At 52.2% G+C, this 20,000-nt stretch overlaps 1 protein-coding gene across 1 annotated transcript in view; it reads right to left on the bottom strand.

The window, feature by feature from the left end:
- The window catches only part of pcdh1a (protocadherin 1a), a 50,557-nt gene extending 34,689 nt beyond the window's left edge, over positions 1 to 15,868 (bottom strand). The window contains exons 1-2 of the mRNA XM_060056108.1: positions 14,546 to 15,868; positions 11,002 to 13,191 (exon numbers count right to left, since the gene is read on the bottom strand). Coding sequence (XP_059912091.1) covers positions 11,002 to 13,191; positions 14,546 to 15,337 — 2,982 coding nt within the window. The 5' untranslated portion in view covers positions 15,338 to 15,868. The remainder of the gene's footprint in view (positions 1 to 11,001; positions 13,192 to 14,545) is intronic.
- Positions 15,869 to 20,000: the final 4,132 nt, after the last annotated feature.

Below are 20,000 nucleotides of genomic sequence, written 5' to 3' on the forward strand. Positions count from 1 at the left end.
GAAACAACACAGCATACCATTGCTTCCAGCATCTTTTGGGACGGACGACACCTTTACCTTACCACCCAGTTAACCCTTACTAGTATTATTAGCTCGTAACCTGCAGCTCTATATTACTAGCTAGCTACCTGCAGCTCTATATTACTAGCTAGCTACCTGCAGCTCAGTATTACTAGCTAGTTACCTGCAGCTCAGTATTACTTCCTAGTTTCCTGCAGCTCAGTAGTACTAGTTAGTTACCTTCCGCTCAGTATTACTACCTAGTTACCCAAATCAAGGGATTAACCCCAGTAATGTCTTCATATGTACCGGCATTAGCAATGTCTGTATACGAGCACATCTCACTGTTGAGAATCCTTTAGTCTGCGGGCAATGCAATCCACATCGCAAATTGCATTTGGCTCCACAGTGTCAATATCTCAATTCAATTTCAAAATTACATTAGCCCCCAAAAAAAAGAGAAGGGATTTGGCTGTGTGAATTCTGATGCATGATAGTGTGTGCGTGAGCAGGCAGGCGGTCTAAAAGGCACACATTGTACTCCTAATGAAAGAAAAACACATTAGCTGTACATTAAATATCAATTCAGTATGTGCAGACGGGTGGTTGGTGGATAGTGAGCGCGTATTTCAACGCGTTAACATTATTGCTCTCCTTGTTTGTTCATCTGCCTTCACAAAACTGTAATTATAATCTTAAAACGCGGCACGTGAAACAGTAAAAATAAGAGAACACAGTTATGAGTGAGTATTAAATAGAGGATTTCTTGAAGTGCTTCATCAACAAGCGAGAGAAAAATCTGTTCAAGAATGTCTCTGTTAAAACTACTTTGCATATTTGTTTTGCCATCTGAGTTCGGTTTAATATTCAAGCGATAGATAATTGATGAAAGGATACACCTCTACAACAGTTGTAGAGCAATATTTCAGTTCAAGTGAACAGTTAGTGTTCACTTGAACTGAAATATTGCCCTTGTGCATCAATTGAAAAAGGGCAGGCGAGCTTAAACATCCAAATGTACGTTAGTATGTTCTACTCTCAAGAACGAGAGGAATCGTTCATTTACAGTCAACCGTGGGAAACGACCCTACGTCGAATTAGCATTTTGCAAACTCTCTCGCTGGGGAGAATGTATGTCGCGGCGAGGAACATTTGGGTCAACGTCATCAAACGCAATACGTGCCGCCGTAATCACGAGCGAGGCACCACTCCGCACCCTCACAGCTGCCAGAGCTCGCGCCGAACGAGCTGCGAGGCGCGGGAACTGTTCCGACTAACTGTTTGCTGTCGTTAAGGGCACACATCCAAAGCAACTTACTGCCTTTTAGATGTCAAAATGAAGTGCGTCTGCTCAAAGGATTCCATCTGGCAGACTTACCCACAACCTTTGAGCTCCGAGCCCAACACCGTGACCCTGACGCACCCTGACGCATATTTTAGGATGACACCTCATCCTAAAATAAACACACTTTTAGTGTTTTTCAGAAGAAACAACTCTCTCAGACGGGTTTGGGTCTCAGAGGCAGCAGGGGCGGCCATGAGTCCGGGCCGTTACGTCGGCCGTTATGTTTCCTGGGTAATTAAAAATCACCCCACGTGCCGACAATGTGCTGGAGAGAGGGAGATACCGCGAACATAATGAATAAATGATCATGGTTTTTAGCCCCAACGTGTTTATAAGGTATTCTGATGTTTACTGACACTCTGATCTCAGAGAACAAGCAGGGACGCTGTTGTTGTGGCTCCCGCTTCTGCCTCACTGCGCCTCGTGTTTGTTCTTTGTTGGTCGATACCACTTTGATGGTGGGCCCTGATTGTTCCTAACCTTCGCTTTGGTTCCGGCTCATCTTGGATTTAAATAAGAGAGTGAACGTCTGCCTCAGTGCTGCGGGCTCGCTGCGCGTGCCCGAGGAGCGGTTCAGAGAACGCAGTGGACGAGCCGTTCATCTGGACAGAGTGCTCTAATGTTCCCGTTTCAGGCGATCTTGAACTAAGACCTCGTATCTCGCTGCGTCTCGGAGCCGCGCGGGTCTCCTTCCTCCTCTGGATGATCGTGTGTCTTGGCTGTGGCCGCCCGGTCGAGGAGGTGTCTGGGAGACATCCGTTCTAATGGGCCCTAATGGACTCCACTGCCCTCCAAGGGCCCACAAACGCTTCGGTCCAGGGGCGGCGTGGCCCCGGCCTCCTCCCGGGGCCCTGGGTCCGGTCTGGGGCCCGACCCCCCGGGGAGCGGGGGGACGCAGAGTATTATGGGATACGCCGGTGGAAAGGCTAACACCAGAGAGGGGTGGACAACAGGGTCCAACTGAGCATGAGCGGAGGGGAGGGGGAGGGAAGGGGGGGGGGGGGGAGGAGAGGAGGGGAGGGGGAGAGAGGAAAGGAGGGGAGGGGAGGGGAGAGAGGAAAGGAGGGGAGGGGAGGGAGTGGGAGGGAAGGAGGAGAGGAGGGGAGGGGGAGAGAGGAGGAGAGGGATTAAGGGAGAGAGGATGGAATAGGTGGGAGAAGAGAGGGAGAAATAGAGGAAAGTGATGGAGTGAGGAGCGGGATGAGGTGTGAGAGAGAGAGAGAGAGAGAGAGAGAGAGAGAGAGAGAGAGAGAGAGAGAGAGAGATGAAGGGAGAGACTAGCCCCTGGAGTTAGACTCAGCAGGAAGGAAACACCACGGTGTATTATTGAGGGGCACTTTGGTGCTAAGCTGCTTATTGATAAAAGCACTAATCTGCGAGGCATAAGGTAAGGAGGCTGGGGTGTTTGTGTATGTGTGTGTGTGTGTGTGTGTGTATGTGTGTGTGTGTGTGTGAGTGTGTGGCGATTCAATATCTGTGCTGAAGGCATAAGCATCAGCCAGCCAGGCCTGTACATCCAGCCCCACCTAAAGGACTGGCTCCTTTTATTTATTTTTACATAAAAGACGGGAATCGGATCAACCACAACTTGCAGAAGAGAAAAAAAGGAAAAACGAAAAAGCGAATGTAGAGACGGAAGAATATGAGGATGAAAGTAAACGCCAAACTTGGCTTTCATCAGATTTCATCAATGCCGGGAGTACCGCAATATTTGATATTGCGCTTTTATCATTTTCAGGCCCCGCATATAAATCCAAAAAAAAAGGTGGCCCTCAATGATATTATGGGATGTAATCGACAAGAAATATGAAGGCAGCCGCGTTGGAATAATGCTCTTCAGGTGCATGCCTTCCCAATCATTTGCATTTTAATGTGTTGGCTGCGCACACATGAACGCACACATGAACGCACACATGAACGCACACATGAACGCACACATCCTTGATATATTCCGAACTCCATCAAAGCTTCTCACGATGTGCTTTCATCAACGCAAAGTTCCAGATTAAAATCTGAATAAACCCGTCCTAATCGCGAGCCAGTGGGGGGGGGGGGGGGGGGGGGGCGTCGACTCGCCACAACTCAGGAGCCGTGATCGATGGACGGGGAGGACGCCAGCTCCTCTCTGATTGGACGGACGAACCCTTCGCGTGGGTCAGCCATCTGCGGTCCGAGTCACAGGTCAAAGTGTTCATCCATCGAACACACAACATCTCACGGGGTCTTCCGGTACGACACCACAACCCCAGCGTGGTCGACGACGTCATAAAACAACACCAAAACAGAAACACACGACCAGCAGCTCCACAGCGTTGCGTGCAGAGGGTCTGGCGGGGGGCTGTGATCGATATGATCAGTCGTGTTTGTCTGGAGCCTAATGGCGTGACAGTGGCGGTCCCCCATCCCAGTCTCCTGCGCCCTGATCCCCTCTTAGCGACTAATGAAGGGAAAGTTTCTCCCCAAATTGGCTACTTCACTCCCCAAGACACACACACACCGCCGGATGTCAGTTAAACGTGGCCACATATACCTGTGTGTGTGTGTGTTCCTACCCCCCCCCCCCCCCCCCCCCCTACAACCCCACAACCAACCCTTAAGCCGACAAGCTCCATCAGGGCTGACAAGTAGAGAACCCCACTAGCCCCACAACACACAAACACATAGATACACACACACACACACACACACACACACACACACACACACACACACACACACACACACACACACACACACACACACACACACACACACACACACACACACACACACACACACACACACACACACACACACACACACACACACACACACACACACCTGGGAGAGCTCATCTGGAGCTGTCTGTCTGGTTAGAGGAGGACCCACCAATCACGTCTCCCCACCCAGCTCCAAGGTACAAACCAAATCAATGCGTGTGTGTGTGTGTGTGTGCGTGTGTGTGTGTGTGTGTGTGTGTGTGTGTGTGTGTGTGTGTGTATCTATGTGTTTGTGTGTTTGTGTTTTTCTGTGTGTGGGTTTGTATTTTGTGTGTGTGTTTGTGTCTGTGTGTGTGTGTGGATGCGGGTGTGTGCGTGTCTGTGTGTGTGTGCGTGGATATGGATTTGGGTGTGTGCGTGTGCGTGTGTGCGTGTGTGTGTGTGTGTCGGGGTATCTCTTTGTGTGTGCGTGTGTGTGTCAGGATGCGGGTGTGTGCATGTCTGTGTGTGCGTGTGTAGTGTTGGGGTTTCTCTTTGTGTGTGTGAATGCGGGTGTGTGCGTGTATGTGTGTGTGTGTGTGTGGGTTTCTCTTTGTGTGTGTGCGTACGCGTGCGCGGCTTGGTTCAACGAGAGGTAGGCTCGTTAGCACCAAGGATTTGTTAATTGGGAGGTTTGGACTCTCTCCTGGGAGGAGAACACCTTGACCACCTCTCTCTCTGTGTTTCTTCATCTCTTTCTGTTCATCCGTATCTCCCTCTCTCTGCCTTCTGTTTCCATCCCTCTCCATCTCTCTCTCTCTCTCTCTCTCTCTCTCGCTTTCACCTTTTCTTTTTCTCAATCCATCTCTCTCTCTTTCTTCATTTCTTTCTATTCTTCTGTCTCTCCCCCTGCCTCCCCCTGTCTCCCTACCCTCTCTGATGTGTACAAGTCAATACCACTCAGCCTGTCCTTCGGTCGGAGCTCTCTCTCTCCCTCTCTCTCGCCCTTCCTCTCCCTACCATCCTCTCCCTCCCTCTCTCTCCCTCGCAATTTGATTAAGTGCTGGAATCTGAAAGCTTCTCACAAATAGAGCATTTCTTACTCCAACATAACAGATGTAACACTAACAACAGGAGAACAACAAGTAAACAAGAATAAAACTGAGGAAAGATAGATGTGCTGTACATCATTAGAGAAAATTGTTCTGCTGTGTTACGTATATTTCCCATCTGGGATAAATAAAGTAATTCTCTTCTTTTCTTACCAATAGTGAGTTCACGCAGACGGTGTGAGAGTCTTCGTTATTGGACGTCTCCTCCTAAGTCTCCTCCTTCCCTCTGCCATCTACAGTGGAGGAGAAGCCAGGGGAAACTTGTACTGTGCTACGGCATATGGGAACGTAGGTGTGTGCGCGTCTGTAGGTGCGTGTGTGTGTCTGTATGCGTCTGTACGTGTGTGCGTGCGCGTGTGTCTATTTCCTCCTCCTAGTCTAGGAAAATGTTGAAAGGCAGATGGACGGGAAGATATACGGCGATACGCAGTGTGCGTTTGCTCTCCCAATCAAACACAATACAGATGGCCAACGTTCCAAGGCTCCACCGATCGCGCCGAATGAAGTGAGACGCCTCAGAAAGTCTCCGGTGCTCCCGAAAACAAACTAAAGACGATCGGCGATGACATCATCTACAAAACACTCTGGCTGCCGCCACTGTTTGATTGCGCTAATCCCGCCTCAAGCGCAAGGCGCTGAGATCACGGAGACGGCTTCACAAGGAGGTGGGTTTAAGGGGCATAGTCCCGGGCCGCGCCCTTTCTTAGCCCCGACCGCGCCCTTACTTTGAATACACTGAAGGGACTCAAAGAAAGGGCGCGGTCAGGCTTAGCACCGGCTGGGGGTGCTAGAGATTGGCTGGGGGAAAGCCCAGACTAGAGACCAGACACCGACGGAGACCACAACAGCCCCCCGCACCCCCTGGCCTACAGTGTGGATCAGTACCATGCCCGAGACGTTGATGTCAGAAGAAGGGTGAGGGTCAGAGGAAGCCTGTGATCCAGGCGCCGACTGATCCGTCTCTACGCATCCTCTCGTTGTGGGAGAGAGCAGGGGGAGGGCAGGGGGGAGGGCGGGGGGGAGGGCAGGGGGGAGGGCGGGTTGAGGCCGCGGGGTGCGTCATTAGATTCTGTGCCGCGGTAGAAAAACAAAGAAAGGTGTGAGAACCAGGAGCCAGGCGGGCTAATTATCGGCACTTTGGGATGGATGTGTGGCGAATGGTTTCCGGGGCAACGGCAACGGCAATATCACACTCGGGGAGGTGAGAGTGAGGAGGGCGAAGGAAGCAGACCGGGGTTATGAAGAGCGGCAGAGAGGTGGCTTGCCTTCCACACGGGCGGGCGGGAAGGCTAGCATGTGTGTTCACCTCAACGCCTTTCAACAGCTTTCTATTTATCTTTGTGCATAATTTTGCAATTAACCGAGTACTGCGTTTCTCACGCGGGCGTAAGAAAGGCAGAGCGATGAGACCAGCGTGGAGGCGCGTTGGCGTCCCTCGCGCCGCGCGGTGAAACGCACGAGACACACGAGCCGTCTCACATGACACTGAAACAAAAGCACAACCGATGTTGATTGCGAGGGCCCAGGGGCGGTGCTGCTAATGAGCGAGGAGCTCCTGATTAGAGCCAGGGGGAATACGGGGAGGGAAAACAAAAACAGAACGCGGTCGGAGACCGTGAGAGCCTCAGGTATGGAGGACGACGCCGTTGTGCATGGCTGCACAACGCTGCTCCGTCCCGTCGTCTGGAGCTGGCTGGCTAGGAACCGAAGGTTGCTGGTTCGATCCCCGCCGGCTCAAACTAGTGTTCAGGCTGTTCGAGCTGGCTGTCGCCTTGCATGGTCGACACCGCCGTCGGTGTGTGAATGTGTGCATGAATGTCAGGCGATGTTGTAAAGCGCTTTGAGTGGCCACTGGTTAGAAAAGCGCGGTATAAATGCAGTCGATTTACCATTCATCAAGCATTGTAGTATGTCCCTGCACGACTTGAACATCAGGACCCACTGTCGTTCGGGAGCAGCTAGCTGTAAGGTTAGGATTTTGCCCATGGGAGCCCAAAGGTTATAGGCTTCTGATATTTTGGGGTTCGGATGAAGAACCTTTTAGTTCCGGGAGTCAAAGACCCAGAAACCGAGACTCTTCGCCGAGCGGCGACGTGCGGTTCTGCAACCGCGGAAATCCGATCACAATACAAATATTAACGAAAGGGATTCTCTGCGTCGCGAGCGGAGATGTTAATTAACGCGAGGGCACCGCGCAACATCTGGCCGTCGTCTGTCGGTCGGGGAATCTGAGCGAGCGAGAGGCAACATCTGCCGAGGTATGTCGCGCTAGCTCCAACATCTGGCCGTGTTTATACACACCCTGTCAATCACATCTGTCCATCACGCGGGGCGACAGAGAGGTAGACTGCCAACGCAGGTGTCCACCTGCGTTGGCAGTTGCCGGGTTTATCGCCGTTACCGCGGCGACCGATTCGTTTCCTCCACGCCTCCGGAGCGAACTTCAACACACTGCGGAGGCGGGGCCCTGCTCGGCGGACTGTACGGGGGAGAGTGTTGGTGGAGGTGGTGGTGGTGCTGCTGGTGGAGGTGGTGCTGGTGACTGCGAGTGCGGTCCCCCCCTCCCCGTCCTAAACTGACACCACCCACGACGCACTCCAGCTGTCAGCCAACATCTGCCGGAGCTCCTGAAACATCTCAGCATCTCACTCCCACTGTGTAAGAAACACTGTGGCCTATAAATACACACACACAAGCGTTCCGCAGCAGATGGTCGTCCACAATACACACACCTGCACGCACACACACACACACACCTTCACTTACACACACACACACACAAACACCCCTTCACTTAAACGCACACGCACACACACTCTTACTCACACAAACAAACACCTACACTCAGACACACACACACACTCACTCACTCACACACAAACATGTTTCCCTTCATTTGTGTTGATTGTATATTGTGAGATATCTGCGGCGTCTCGATGTCAGATCTCATTTGGTCAAAGTACCGGCGACTGGGGGGAGCAATTCAATGTCTGACGCGGGCGTACGAGTTCCGTTTGGAAGGCCTGGAACCCGGAGTTCGAGGAATACGCAGACGACGTTATCCGTATCAATATCTGGGATGTTCACGGGGGAGATCGACGGGGTTGTTTTGAAAGTAACACATGGGTAAAGATGATCTGCCCTCTGATAATCTGCTGATCAGATTATCTACAATGTTGTCATGTCTGCTTTACACACATCTCATCGCTCCTGATGACATCTCTCTGCACACACACATACACACGCGCACGCACACACACACACACACGCACACAGGCACGCACACGCACACACAGATAAGGTGGCTGCCCAGAGGAGCATAGTAGCTTTTTATCCCGAGGCTGCCTTCAAAAAAAATGTTTTCCATTTGTAATCCCTCTGAGTCTATTAATATTTCTGTTTCCATGGTGATTCCGGCTGTGCCAAATGTTGTGGGGATAAGGAGAGATAAGAGGAGGGAGGGAGGAGATAAGGGCGAGTGACCTGCTGAGCGCCCATAGGTCAGCCGGAGCAGCAGAAAATATGTCACCAAAACATGACCTTCCCTTTCTCCCTCGCCATCGCTCTCTCTCCCGTCTTCCACTCTATCTCCCTTAAGCTCTCTCTCTCTCAATCTCATCCATCCTCCCTCTCACTCTCTCTCTCTCTCTCTAACTCTCTCCCATCCTCCCTCTCTCTCGCCCTCTCTCTCTCTCTTTCCCATCCTCCCTCTCTCTCTCTCTCTCTCTCTCTTTCCCCATCCTCCCTCTCTCTCGCCCTCTCTCTCTCTCTCTTTCCCATCCTCCCTCTCTCTCTCTCTCTCTCTCTCTCTCTCTCTTTCCCCATCCTCCCTCTCTCTCGCTCTCTCTCTCTCTCTCTCCCTCCCTAACTTGATCCCATCCTTCCTCTCCCCCTCCCCCTCTTACTCTCTCCCTCTCCCTCTCCCTCTCTCTCTCTCCCTCCCTCCCCCCCCCCCCCTGATTGCCAGCTGGAGAGATGGACGCCCGCAGCTCGACGCTCTATAAATACAGAGGATCACTGAGGATCCCGTGTCCGCTGAATCATTTAGGGCCTTGTTTTCTCCCTCCCCGCGTAAACACGTCCTGCAGCCGCCGTCGCTGCTGCTCAGGGAGACGCCGGCGCCGCCCTGACGGCCCCTGGAACAGCGGCCCGGAGACCCCGTGCTTTAATCCCGCTCCTCTCCCATCCTTCAGGCCGGCTGTACGGAGACTCAAATACCGGCTGTGTGACCACAATTTATGATCATGGGGAAAATCGATAGCATTCATAATTGATGGGACACTGGGCACATTTCAGCGCGTTGGGTCAATATACTCCAGCCCGATTGGACGAAATACCAAAACAGAGGTTGTTAACAGCATTTTTAAGTAATATTAATTCCTCAATTATTATTGTATTCCATTAAGAGGGCGTGATGTTACACGGAAACGTCCAACTCTACAGTTTGCACGTTTTTTTTGCAGTTTGTCTGGAGAATCTGATCCCCAAACTTCCCATCTTTACATCAGAAAATGCATGGAATATCAAACCCCACTGAAGGTATGTCATTTACATTCAGGGCGTTTAGCAGACCCTTTTAACCAAAGCGACTTACAATAAGTACATTTTTCAGAAGAAAGAGAAAAAACAATATGTCTGCGTTGGTACAGTAAGGATGTTCATAGAATGTGCCAGGAACTAAAAATCGCTACGTTAACCCTTTCCCCGTGTGCAACAAAGCAGCTAGGGTAAGATGCTACACATTGCAGCAGAAGTTGGTAGTTGATGGTGCTGTAGTAGATTGCTATACAGATCCTTTAGGGCACGGTCCCCTCTATTTATAAAATGCATCTTATATGTCAGCGATGTCTTAAAACCCCAAGAGGACCCCAGGACAGACATCTGGGATAGAGCACTGGTCCGACATTTGACCTCTCATTAATTCACTCCAATTCTTGACCTTCACACATGCCATTTAATTTATTTTTACAAATTAATATCCAAGCAAGCTAACAAGACACATATGGATAATTGTTAGCATGCATGGTCGAAGCCTCAGCAAGTCCACCTACAGTCAAAAATAAGCTTATATAAGCAAACTAACTGTGAATAAAAAATGAACTATTCAATGTTGACGTTCTGAAAGGTTTTCTTGAAAGATGCATTTCAAACAGAAAACAACATGAACAAATCAACTTCTGCATTAAATTCTCTAAATTCCTTCGTCTCCCGTCTACCTGTACATTAGCAGGTATAACAGTCGCAATCAGTCCCAAACACCTGCAACCATTCCACATCAATCCATCAGCGTCAACACATTAATTACCCCACAGCCCTGTCAAACGGCGTCTTCAAATGTGTCTGCACGACGTCTGATACCCGACTGCATATGTGGCCTATCTTCCTTCACTGGTTATAAATCACAGCACAAACTCGACAGATACAAATACCTGCAATATCTGTGTGGATGATGAATGCGTGCGTATATGAGGAGGGAACACCTTGATGTCTTTACAGCGCTGCGTCCAGTGGAGATATGTAGCAGGAGGGGGTCACTGTATGATATCTGTGTGATTTGTAACACGAAGGCTGTGTGATTGCACAGAAACCGATAACAGCATTTTTTTCTCTCTTTTTTTTTTTCACCGTCATACATTATGTTACTGACTCTCTGCCACTTCTCCGCTGGAGCATTATCGCTTTGCGAATACGTGGTGTTATTTATAATTTATGTCTGATGTGTGTGTGTAGTATTTAGCCTACATTCTCAATCTGCCAGCCTGTTTCCTGTTATTAGTCAGTAATGAATTCAGACCTGTACCACCCCCATCCCACGCAGGCCAACCCTCCGGGGACACCCGGCGATCGATGCACAGCTCCCTCCTACCTGCTTGGTGCTGTACTTTGACTGGCCCGTCTTGTAGCTGTAGTCAGAGTAGTGCTCCGAGCCCGTGGAGTTGTCGTCTCCGCCCGTGCCCACGAAGGTGTTGGTGGCGGGCAGGTCCTGCACCGCCTGGTGCTTCTGGGAGGCCGACGGCGACTGCGCCTGCAGCTGGATGGACGGCAGCGGCGAGTTGGAGCGGTAGTGCCGGCCGATGTCGGGGCTGCCGGGGGAGTAGGTGAGGGGCAGGTGGATGCGGGGGCTGTCGCCCACCCCGTCCAGGTTGAACTTGTGGCTCTTCTGCAGGCTGACCTCCTCCTCCTCGCCCAGGGGTTTGGGCGACTTGGACGGCTTGCCCTTCTTGCCGCGCTTGCCCTTGCCGTTCTTGGGCACCTGCTTGTTGGGTGCGTACAGGTCCTTGGACTCCTTCTTGCCGGCCTGGTAGCCGCTCTTGGTGTCGCGGTGGATGCGGTGGCGGATGAACACCACCGCCAGGATGAGCATGACCACGCCCGCGACGCCCGCCAGGCTGCCGAACAGGATGTTGCCGCGCTGCGCGGCGAGGCCGTTGTCGGGGTCGCCGGCGATGTCGCGGTCCAGCGGGGTGTAGATGCTGTGGCCCACCAGCGTCTCCACCATGGTGACGTTGGAGATGGTCTCGTTGACGTAGATGTGCACCAGGGCGGTGGTGTGGCGCGCCGGCTTCCCGCGGTCGCTGACGCGCACCACGAGGCGGTGGAGCCCGCCGTGCTTCCTGGTCAGCTCCTTGGCCAGGGTGATCTCCCCGCTGGTGGGGGAGATGCGGAACAGCTGGTAGGGGTTGCCCCCGGTGATGCTGAAGCTGAGCTCGGCGTTGGGCCCGCTGTCCAGGTCCTCCGCCTCCACCACCTCCACGTGGCTGTCCGGGGTCGCCAGCGGTGACAGCCTCTTGAAGGAGTAGTTGGCGGGCTTGGTGACCACGGGGTCGTTGTCGTTCTCGTCCAGCACGTTGATGGTCACGCCCACGTACGAGGACCGGGGCGGGTCGCCCCCGTCCACCGCCTTCAGCCGGAAGGTGTAGCTGCCCTCCCTCTCCCGGTCGAAGGAGATGCTGGAGAGGATGGTGCCGGTGCCGTTCTGCACCACGAACTTCCCTCCGTCGGGTTCGACCGAGAGGTGGACGTGGGCGTTCTCGCCTTTGTCCACGTCCATGACCGTCACCATGCCGACGGGGCTGAGCGGCGGCATGTTCTCCAGCACGGAGAAGCTGTAGCCGCTCAGCATGAACTTGGGGTCGTTGTCGTTGCGGTCGAGGACTCGTATCACCACGGTGGCGGTGCCTCGGTGGCTCGTCGACCCCTTATCCGCCGCCGTGACCCGGAACTCGTAGCGCTCCCGCTGCTCCCGGTCCAGGGGGCTCCGGGCTCGCACCTCCCCGGAGCCGGCGTCGATCTCGAACAGGCCCTTGATGGACGCGTCGGCCACGATGCTGTAGACCAGCTCCGCGTTCGTACCGCTGTCGGCGTCGGCGGCGACGACGTTCAGAACCCGCTCGCCCGGCTGGTTCTCCTCGGCGAAGTCCACCTCGAACAGCGCGGGCGAGAAGATGGGCGAGTTGTCGTTGACGTCCGTCACCTGCACCTTCAGCGAGTTGGTGCTGGACAGCGCCGGGTTCCCCGAGTCCACCGCCACGATCTCCACCCGATAGTCCCGGACCCGCTCGTAGTCCAGCGGCGTGGTCGTCTGCAGGAAGTACTTCCTCTTGTTGTCGCTGGACGAGTCGCTGGCGGGCCGCAGCTGGAAGGGCACGTCGCCCGCCACCACGCAGGTGACCACCGCGTTCTCCCCCTCGTCGCGGTCCGACACCTGCACCAGCGCCACCGCCGTGCCCACCGGCATGTCCTCCGAGATGTTGGCCACGCCCTCGCTGTGCGTGACCAGGCCGATGCCCCGGATCTCCACGGCGGGCGCGTTGTCGTTCTGGTCCGTCACCCCGATGGTCACGAAGGTCTTGGAGCTCTTGGGCTGCGGCCCCCGGTCCCGGGCCACCACGTAGAAGGTCAGGCTGTCCACCTCCTCGCGGTCCAGGGCGCCCTTCACGTAGATGATGCCGGTGGAGCGGTCGATGCGGAGCAGCTTGGGAACGGGGTCCAGGGCCTGGTGGAGGGTGTACTCGATCTCCCCGTTGGGGCCCATGTCGTAGTCGTTGGCTTTGACCTGCGATAAAAGAGTCATAGAGAGACGGTTAGAGGATTGGATACGGGGGCGATTATTCAGATACAATTAGTGGGAAATGGGGTTGCGGGCAGCATCAGCGGTTAATAAAGGAATGAATTAATAATGGGCTGTCACATTGATCAATAACATGGCCTACAGTTGCACACCGTGATGCTCGCAGCCATTTTGTGGCACGGCCCATTAGGCCGCGTTTAAATGCTGACTTACACACACACTTTTTTATACATACATACACTATTTTCCTCCGTTCGCTCCAATGCCATTTCTTCTCCTAACTTGAAAAGACTAAAACGTGTAATATTAACATTCAGAGTAGATCATCCTCACTGCCTCTTGAAAACTAGGATAGAAAAATACTATGATGTCCAGATGCCTGCGAGGGCAGACCTGCATAATTAGAGAGAGACGATCATAAGATAGTTTGGCGTATATGTGGATGTTAACGATACAGAGTTTTAAATCCCAAAACCAATACATTTTTAAACAGTTTCAAGTTAAAATTTAGTTGGCAGCCAGTCTTACAAGCTGTTCACTGAATGCTCAGTAACAGGTGTCTCCCTCTCTCGCTCTCTTGAATATTAAATTGCTACCCTCGCTTCCAAGATATTTGATACGGCACACACACATATATATATATATATACATACATATAATTGGAAATATCAATCCATGCGTCAAGCTACAAACATTACAGTAGCATGCATATGGTTTTGCATATTTTCCTGCATCAATGACTCTAAACAACTCGCTAGCGAGACACGATGAGATGGTAGTTTATTAATCCAAAACAGGAACGAGGGCTGTCACGGCGAAACAGTACAGGACAGTATCATTAAAAAGAGATTAAGAAACTAAACGAAAATGAGAATAAAATCACACATTTGATTTACAGAAAACACGACAGTATGCACAAAGAGCAGAAGCAATTTAGATAAATATAACATGGATTAGATGCATTGTGTTGCTTGTGAATAAAACGAGCTGCTAATAAAGCTTTGCAAAGTGCACAGACTGGACGAGGACAACAGGGGGGGGGCGGGGAGGAGTGGTTCGAGACTAAACTGAAACCAGCAGAACAGTTCTGTAGTACTACTAATTAAAAACAGTACTTGGCATTGTATAGCATCTTATCCCAGCTATCTCTGTTGTGTACGGGGAATGGGTTAACCTCAGTTAGTGCTTGACACTTGGTTCTATGAACGTCCTTACTGATCCGACAGAGATATATTGTTGTTCCTCTATCTTCTGACAAATGTACCTATCGTGGGTCACTTGGGACAAAAGCGTCTGCTAAACACCCTGAACGTGAACGTAAATATAAGAAAGAGCTCACCTGCAGAACCGAGTGTCCCACCGGGCTGTTCTCCTGCACCTCCGCGTCGTACGCGGACTTCTCGAACTTGGGCGAGTTGTCGTTGGCGTCGGTGACCACCACCCGGAGCAGGGCGCTGCTGTAGCGCTGGGGGTGGCCCCCGTCCACCGCCTTGATGGTCAGGTCGTACGAGTCCTTGACCTCGCGGTCCAGCATCCCCAGCACGATGAGCTGGGGCAGCTTCTCCCCGCGGTCCTCCGCCACCTGCAGGCCGAACAGCGTGGTGGCGTCCGGCCCGGCCGCCAGCGCGTAGTCCGCCACGCCGTTGCGCTCCGAGTCCTTGTCGGTCGCCACAGGGATGGAGAAGAGCGCGCCCATGTGCGTGTTCTCGGGCACGGAGATGGTGAGCACCGAGGAGGGGAACTGCGGCGTGTTGTCGTTGATGTCCTGCACCTCGATGCGGCCCTCGATGAGCCGGGGACTCTGGTTCTGGATGAGGTCCGTCACCGACACCTCGAACTCCAGGTAGCAGGGCTTTCCCTTCACCTGGGCGCGGCAGTCCCGCAGGGTCTCGCGGTCGACGGGGACCTCGGTGGTGAAGATGTCCCCGGTCTTGCCGTCCACGCGCAGGTACGGGGCGCCCACCTCCAGCTTGTAGAGGTGGCCCGAGTCGGGCAGCCCCTGGTCGGCCGCCAGGCTGCCGATCAGGGTGTTGGGGGGCTGCTCCTCCTGCACCCGGTACAGGATGCTGCCCCCGGTGGGGCCGCAGTGCAGCACGAGCAGGGCCCAGAGCACGGTCGCTTTAGTATTCATATCCAGGGGCTCAGGAGACGGGCCACCTGGGAGACACAGAGGGGACGGTTACAGCTTGTTTAATCATCGTTATTCTTTCTCACCTCTTTATTTTCCCCTTTTGTTCTTTATTTAAATGTCTTCCTAAATTGTGTTTAATCCACTCTTTTCTTTTGTTTAAGGATTTCCTCCCATCTTTAGGACTTTCTCTATGCTTCTTTTATGTGTTTGCGACATTCTAAGGGAAGACCCTTACAAGGACTGCTCCTATAAACTAGTTGTAAACCGTGTGGTTAAGACGGGTTCACTTTGTCTCTGCTTCTTGTTGTTTCCATTGTCACCGCAAATACTGTGAAATTAAACATGCGCAACATTGTCCGCAATGAAATATTCCATAATTAACAAACTTCCCGAAGTGCTTCATTTTCGATGAATAGAAAAAAATGGAAAATGATAACAATTGCCACGCAGGGTTTCATTTCAGTCTGAAGGCCCTAATTAATATCTCTTTTGTCCAGATGTTGGATCCTCTCTGAGTGCTTACGACGCAAACACACTCGAGGGCAATTGCGCATTATTTTCTGCTGAATTCTGGAAATGAATCCCGAACACAAAGTTTGAATGATTTTTTTTTACAATTCCCGGGAACACATTAAAGCCTCCAAGAAAACATCCCTGGATCCCGTTTGAAAGAACACAAGTCAAACAAAACAAGAACCTCCTCAAACAAAGTAGTAAACGTCGCAGAGTTATCGTGAGTAATTACTCGTCTCTGAACAGAACGGAACAGGGTGTGATCCGTTACAAAGCCGTGCCGTGTGTGGAGACCGCTATGCAGAGAACAGTACATTGATTGTCATAGAGGCACTAAATCTTCTTTATGCAGTCGTAGAAGTATCAGAGGATTTACCAGTCGTCGACATAAAACACAAACACTCCACAGAATCCACGCCGGGGAGCCAGGCAGTCATTAGATTAATTGGATGAATCAAAAAAAGTCGATAACTTTACTCTTGACCATTGCCTACATTTTGTGACGTCTTGACTACTTCCTGACGTTCATGCTCCGATGGCTGGGAGATTTCTTTGTGTATGTTAAGCAACCGGAGTTTGGAGCAGACATTGAAGGCCAATATCATGCTCTAATGCTCCGGAGAACACCTCAGGACTGCATTGTTCTCTTGCTAAAAATGTGTGTGTGTGTGTGTGTGTGTGTTAATGTGCGCATGTGTGAGTGTGCATGTGAGTGTGTTTTCATGTGTGTGCATGTGTGTGTAAGCAAGCATGTGTGATTGTGTCAGTGGTTGCATGAATGTGCTTGTTTTTGTTAATGTGTGCATGCTCGTAATTTAGTTTGTGTGCCAGAATTTGCGTGTGCTCATGTTTTTTTGGTGCATGTATGTGTGTTTGTGTGTGTGCTAATGTTTGGGTTTGTGCGTGTGTGTGCTCATGTTTGTGTGTGCCTGTGTGTGTATTCAATTAACCCCTTTCAGTGCCTTCCTATTTGAGTAAGAGCAGAAACAAAGAGGGAGCAAAAGAGAATCTGTTGATAATTAAATATGAATATGGGCAGAGGCATTAATCCGGATCATAATCAATAGCGTTCTGCAACCCCTGGCATGAAGATATTATTCAAGGGACCACAAAACAAATATGTATTCAGCTTGACAGCAAAGCACAAATACCCAGAATCCGATGTGGAGCCAGTCCCTTTGAATCTGTTAGAATTGGAAGTGCAGCTTATTGATGTACTAATTGCTAAGTTATCGATGTGCCCCCTTTCTGCATTTACAACTGAGCCTCTGGTCGATGTGACTTGAATAGGAAGTGTGTGTTTGTATATGTGTGTCTGTGTTTTAGTGTGTGTGTGTGTGGGTCTGTGTGTTTGTGTGTGTGTGTGTGGGTGCGCTGAGCATGACTGTGCATGTGTGTGAGAGACTGAAAAACGACAGACGAGATGGAAAGAGAGAGCAAGGGGAGAGAGACAGAGGGGGTTGAGAGAGAGAGAGAGAGAGAGAGAGAGAGGGAGGGGGAGAGAGGGAGGGAGAGGGAGGGGGAGGGGGAGAGGGCGAGGGAGAGAGAGTTATAGTCAGAGAGAGAGAGAGACAGAGACAGAGACAGAGACAACCTACAAAGACCAAAGCAACTCTGCATCCAACACCGGGTCACTCCACGTCCAAAACAACCACAAGGTTGCTGGTTCTGCAAAGCACTGCTATGGTCAGACCTTTAATGTGTCATCGACTTCAATAAGACCATAAGGAGGCATTTGCATATTTGAGTTGCATTATCCGATAAATTAATAAATTGTACACGTACAAAATGCATACAGTTTGATGTATTTATCTTTGTATTCATTACGTATTCAATCGTTATATTTATCAACTCACCTGACCTTACTGAACCGTTTAATATCCATTTATTGTTCTTTTTGTGTTTTGGTCTGAGAATGTGAGTAACTCCTTCTTCGTCTGGTCGCTAATTAAAGCGACGGCGTCTGAAGTGACGCAGCGGCTATGGTGGACGACGGCCATGAGTTAGTGCCCCCGAGTTGGCGCGGCGCCTGCTGGCCGGATGGCTCCCTGCGGCCTGTTAGGCCGGGAAATGGCGGCTTTCTCCTTGGTTTACATTTGCTTTACCATTCATGTGAGCGCTGAGAAACGCACGCAGACTTCAGTCACTGTGTGTTTGTGTACGTGTGCGTGCGTGTGCGTGTGTGTGTGTGTGTGTTTGTGTGCGCGCGCGGCGTGTTAGTGTGTGTTCGTGTGTTCCCATGTTGAGTGTCATGGACACGTGCTGAGAAACGCATGCAGACTTCAGTCACTGTGTACGTGTGTGCGTGCGTGCGTGCGTGCGTGCGTGCGTGCGTGCGTGCGTGCGTGCGTGCGTGCGTGCGTGCGTGCGTGCGTGCGTGCGTGCGTGCGTGCGTGCGTGCGTGCGTGTGTGTGTTTGTCATGCATTGAGTGTTATGGACACTGTTCTCTTCGCCATCTCTCTCTGAGCTCTCTCTTTCCTCTTCCTCCCCCCATCGACGCTTTAATCGGAGACTCTACAGTTGATTAAGTTTCCCTCTCGCTCGCTAATGGGGACGTCTCTGGACGAGGAGCGGTCGAAGGTGCTTCGCTCCTGTTCTCCTACAATCCAACACTTCCTCGGCAAACCACCAACTGCTGAGCTGGACTCAAAAGGTGGGGTTTTTTTTTGCGCTCCTCTCCCCGGCCCCGCTCGCAGACGAGGGTCTGCCATCCCAGATGGTCTCGCGGAGCTTACAGAGTTCAAGCTGATTCAGGAGAACCGCGATTCGCACGACTCAGCGGAAAGCCCAAACAAAAGGTGCTGCAGAAGAGATATGCCGGACACACCACCGCTCCCCACAGCACCTCGGCCGCCGTCGGCTCTCGTTCCCTGGACAGATGAGCCCCGGCCCGGCGCTCACAGCATCACCAATAGGATGGGATCTCTCTGCTCGCCGCTCCTTCCTGAGGGGAGTTCACTTTGTGGAGAGAACAGAGCGGGGAATCCGCGTCCCTCCGTCAAACGTTTCCCTCCACCTGCCACCCTCTGCAACATGTTCAAAGTTTAGCTTCATACCAGTCCTCACAGACCCTCAGTACATAGTAACATAAATATATAGACAAATGTAGAAGTCCCAGGGCATTTATATATCTATATATATCTATATATATATAAAGACAAAACCCAGCTAGTTGAATGGTTCTTCCAGAGCAGGACGAGGTGAATCCCCAGCAGCAGAGATGTGCTGCCGTGCAGGACAGTGCAGGCGCGTGTGTGATGCCTCTGAACGGAGGACGGCCGGGGACAGACCACCGCTCATCATCACATCCTTTCCTCCAAGGACGGAACACGACCTGAGACACGGAGGAAAGGGGGCCGCAGACGGCGGCGGTGTCTGGCCAAAACCCGCCCTATTAAGTCCATGAGGAGAGCCGAGCGTCCCGGCCGGGGGAAGGCGGTGCGTCAGCAGACCTGGGCTTGGCTGAGCGTGGACATCGCTCAGCATATGTACAGAGCCTGCGGAGCGCTGTGATGTACTGTCGCCCCGCAGCGCCCCTGCTACACCACTACCGTGTAACCTCCGACGCTGTCATAGTGTCGGACAGCCCCTCACATCTCGCCCCCCACCACCTCCACCGCCCCCACCCTCTGCTCCTTGTAACTGTCCACACAACGACGGCGGAATGCGCGGCGACACCTGAGCGGGCAGAGGACGAGAGGAGCTGAGAAGAGGCGAGAGAAGGAGGGGAGGAGGGAGAGGAGGAAGAAGAAGAGAAGGAGGGGAGCAGAGGAGGAAGAGGAGAGAAGAGAGAGGAGGAGAGAGGATTAGGAAGAGGAGTCGAAGAGGAGAGGAGTGAGAGGAAGAATAAGTGGAGGGTGCGGGAGAGGGGGAGGAGAGGGGAGGGGGGCTCACCTGAGATTAACATTTGAGCCCCTGCACACGGGGCCTCGGGCCGGCTCCGCGTTCCCGTCCGTGTGCTCTGTTAATAATCGTCCTCGGACCGTCTCCGTCTGCCGCCCATCAGAGGCCATATTGCATCAGCTCGAAGCGGGAACCGCTCAGACAGCGGGGTTCTGATTGGCCAGGCAGTCGGAGGTCAACTATCCGGAGACTCGGGCACCAGAGTGCAATGTGCATTTGGAGATAATGGAATCATAGCGGGGGGGC

Source organism: Gadus macrocephalus, chromosome 7 (genome assembly GCF_031168955.1).
Source record: "Gadus macrocephalus chromosome 7, ASM3116895v1".
NCBI lineage: Eukaryota > Metazoa > Chordata > Actinopteri > Gadiformes > Gadidae > Gadus > Gadus macrocephalus.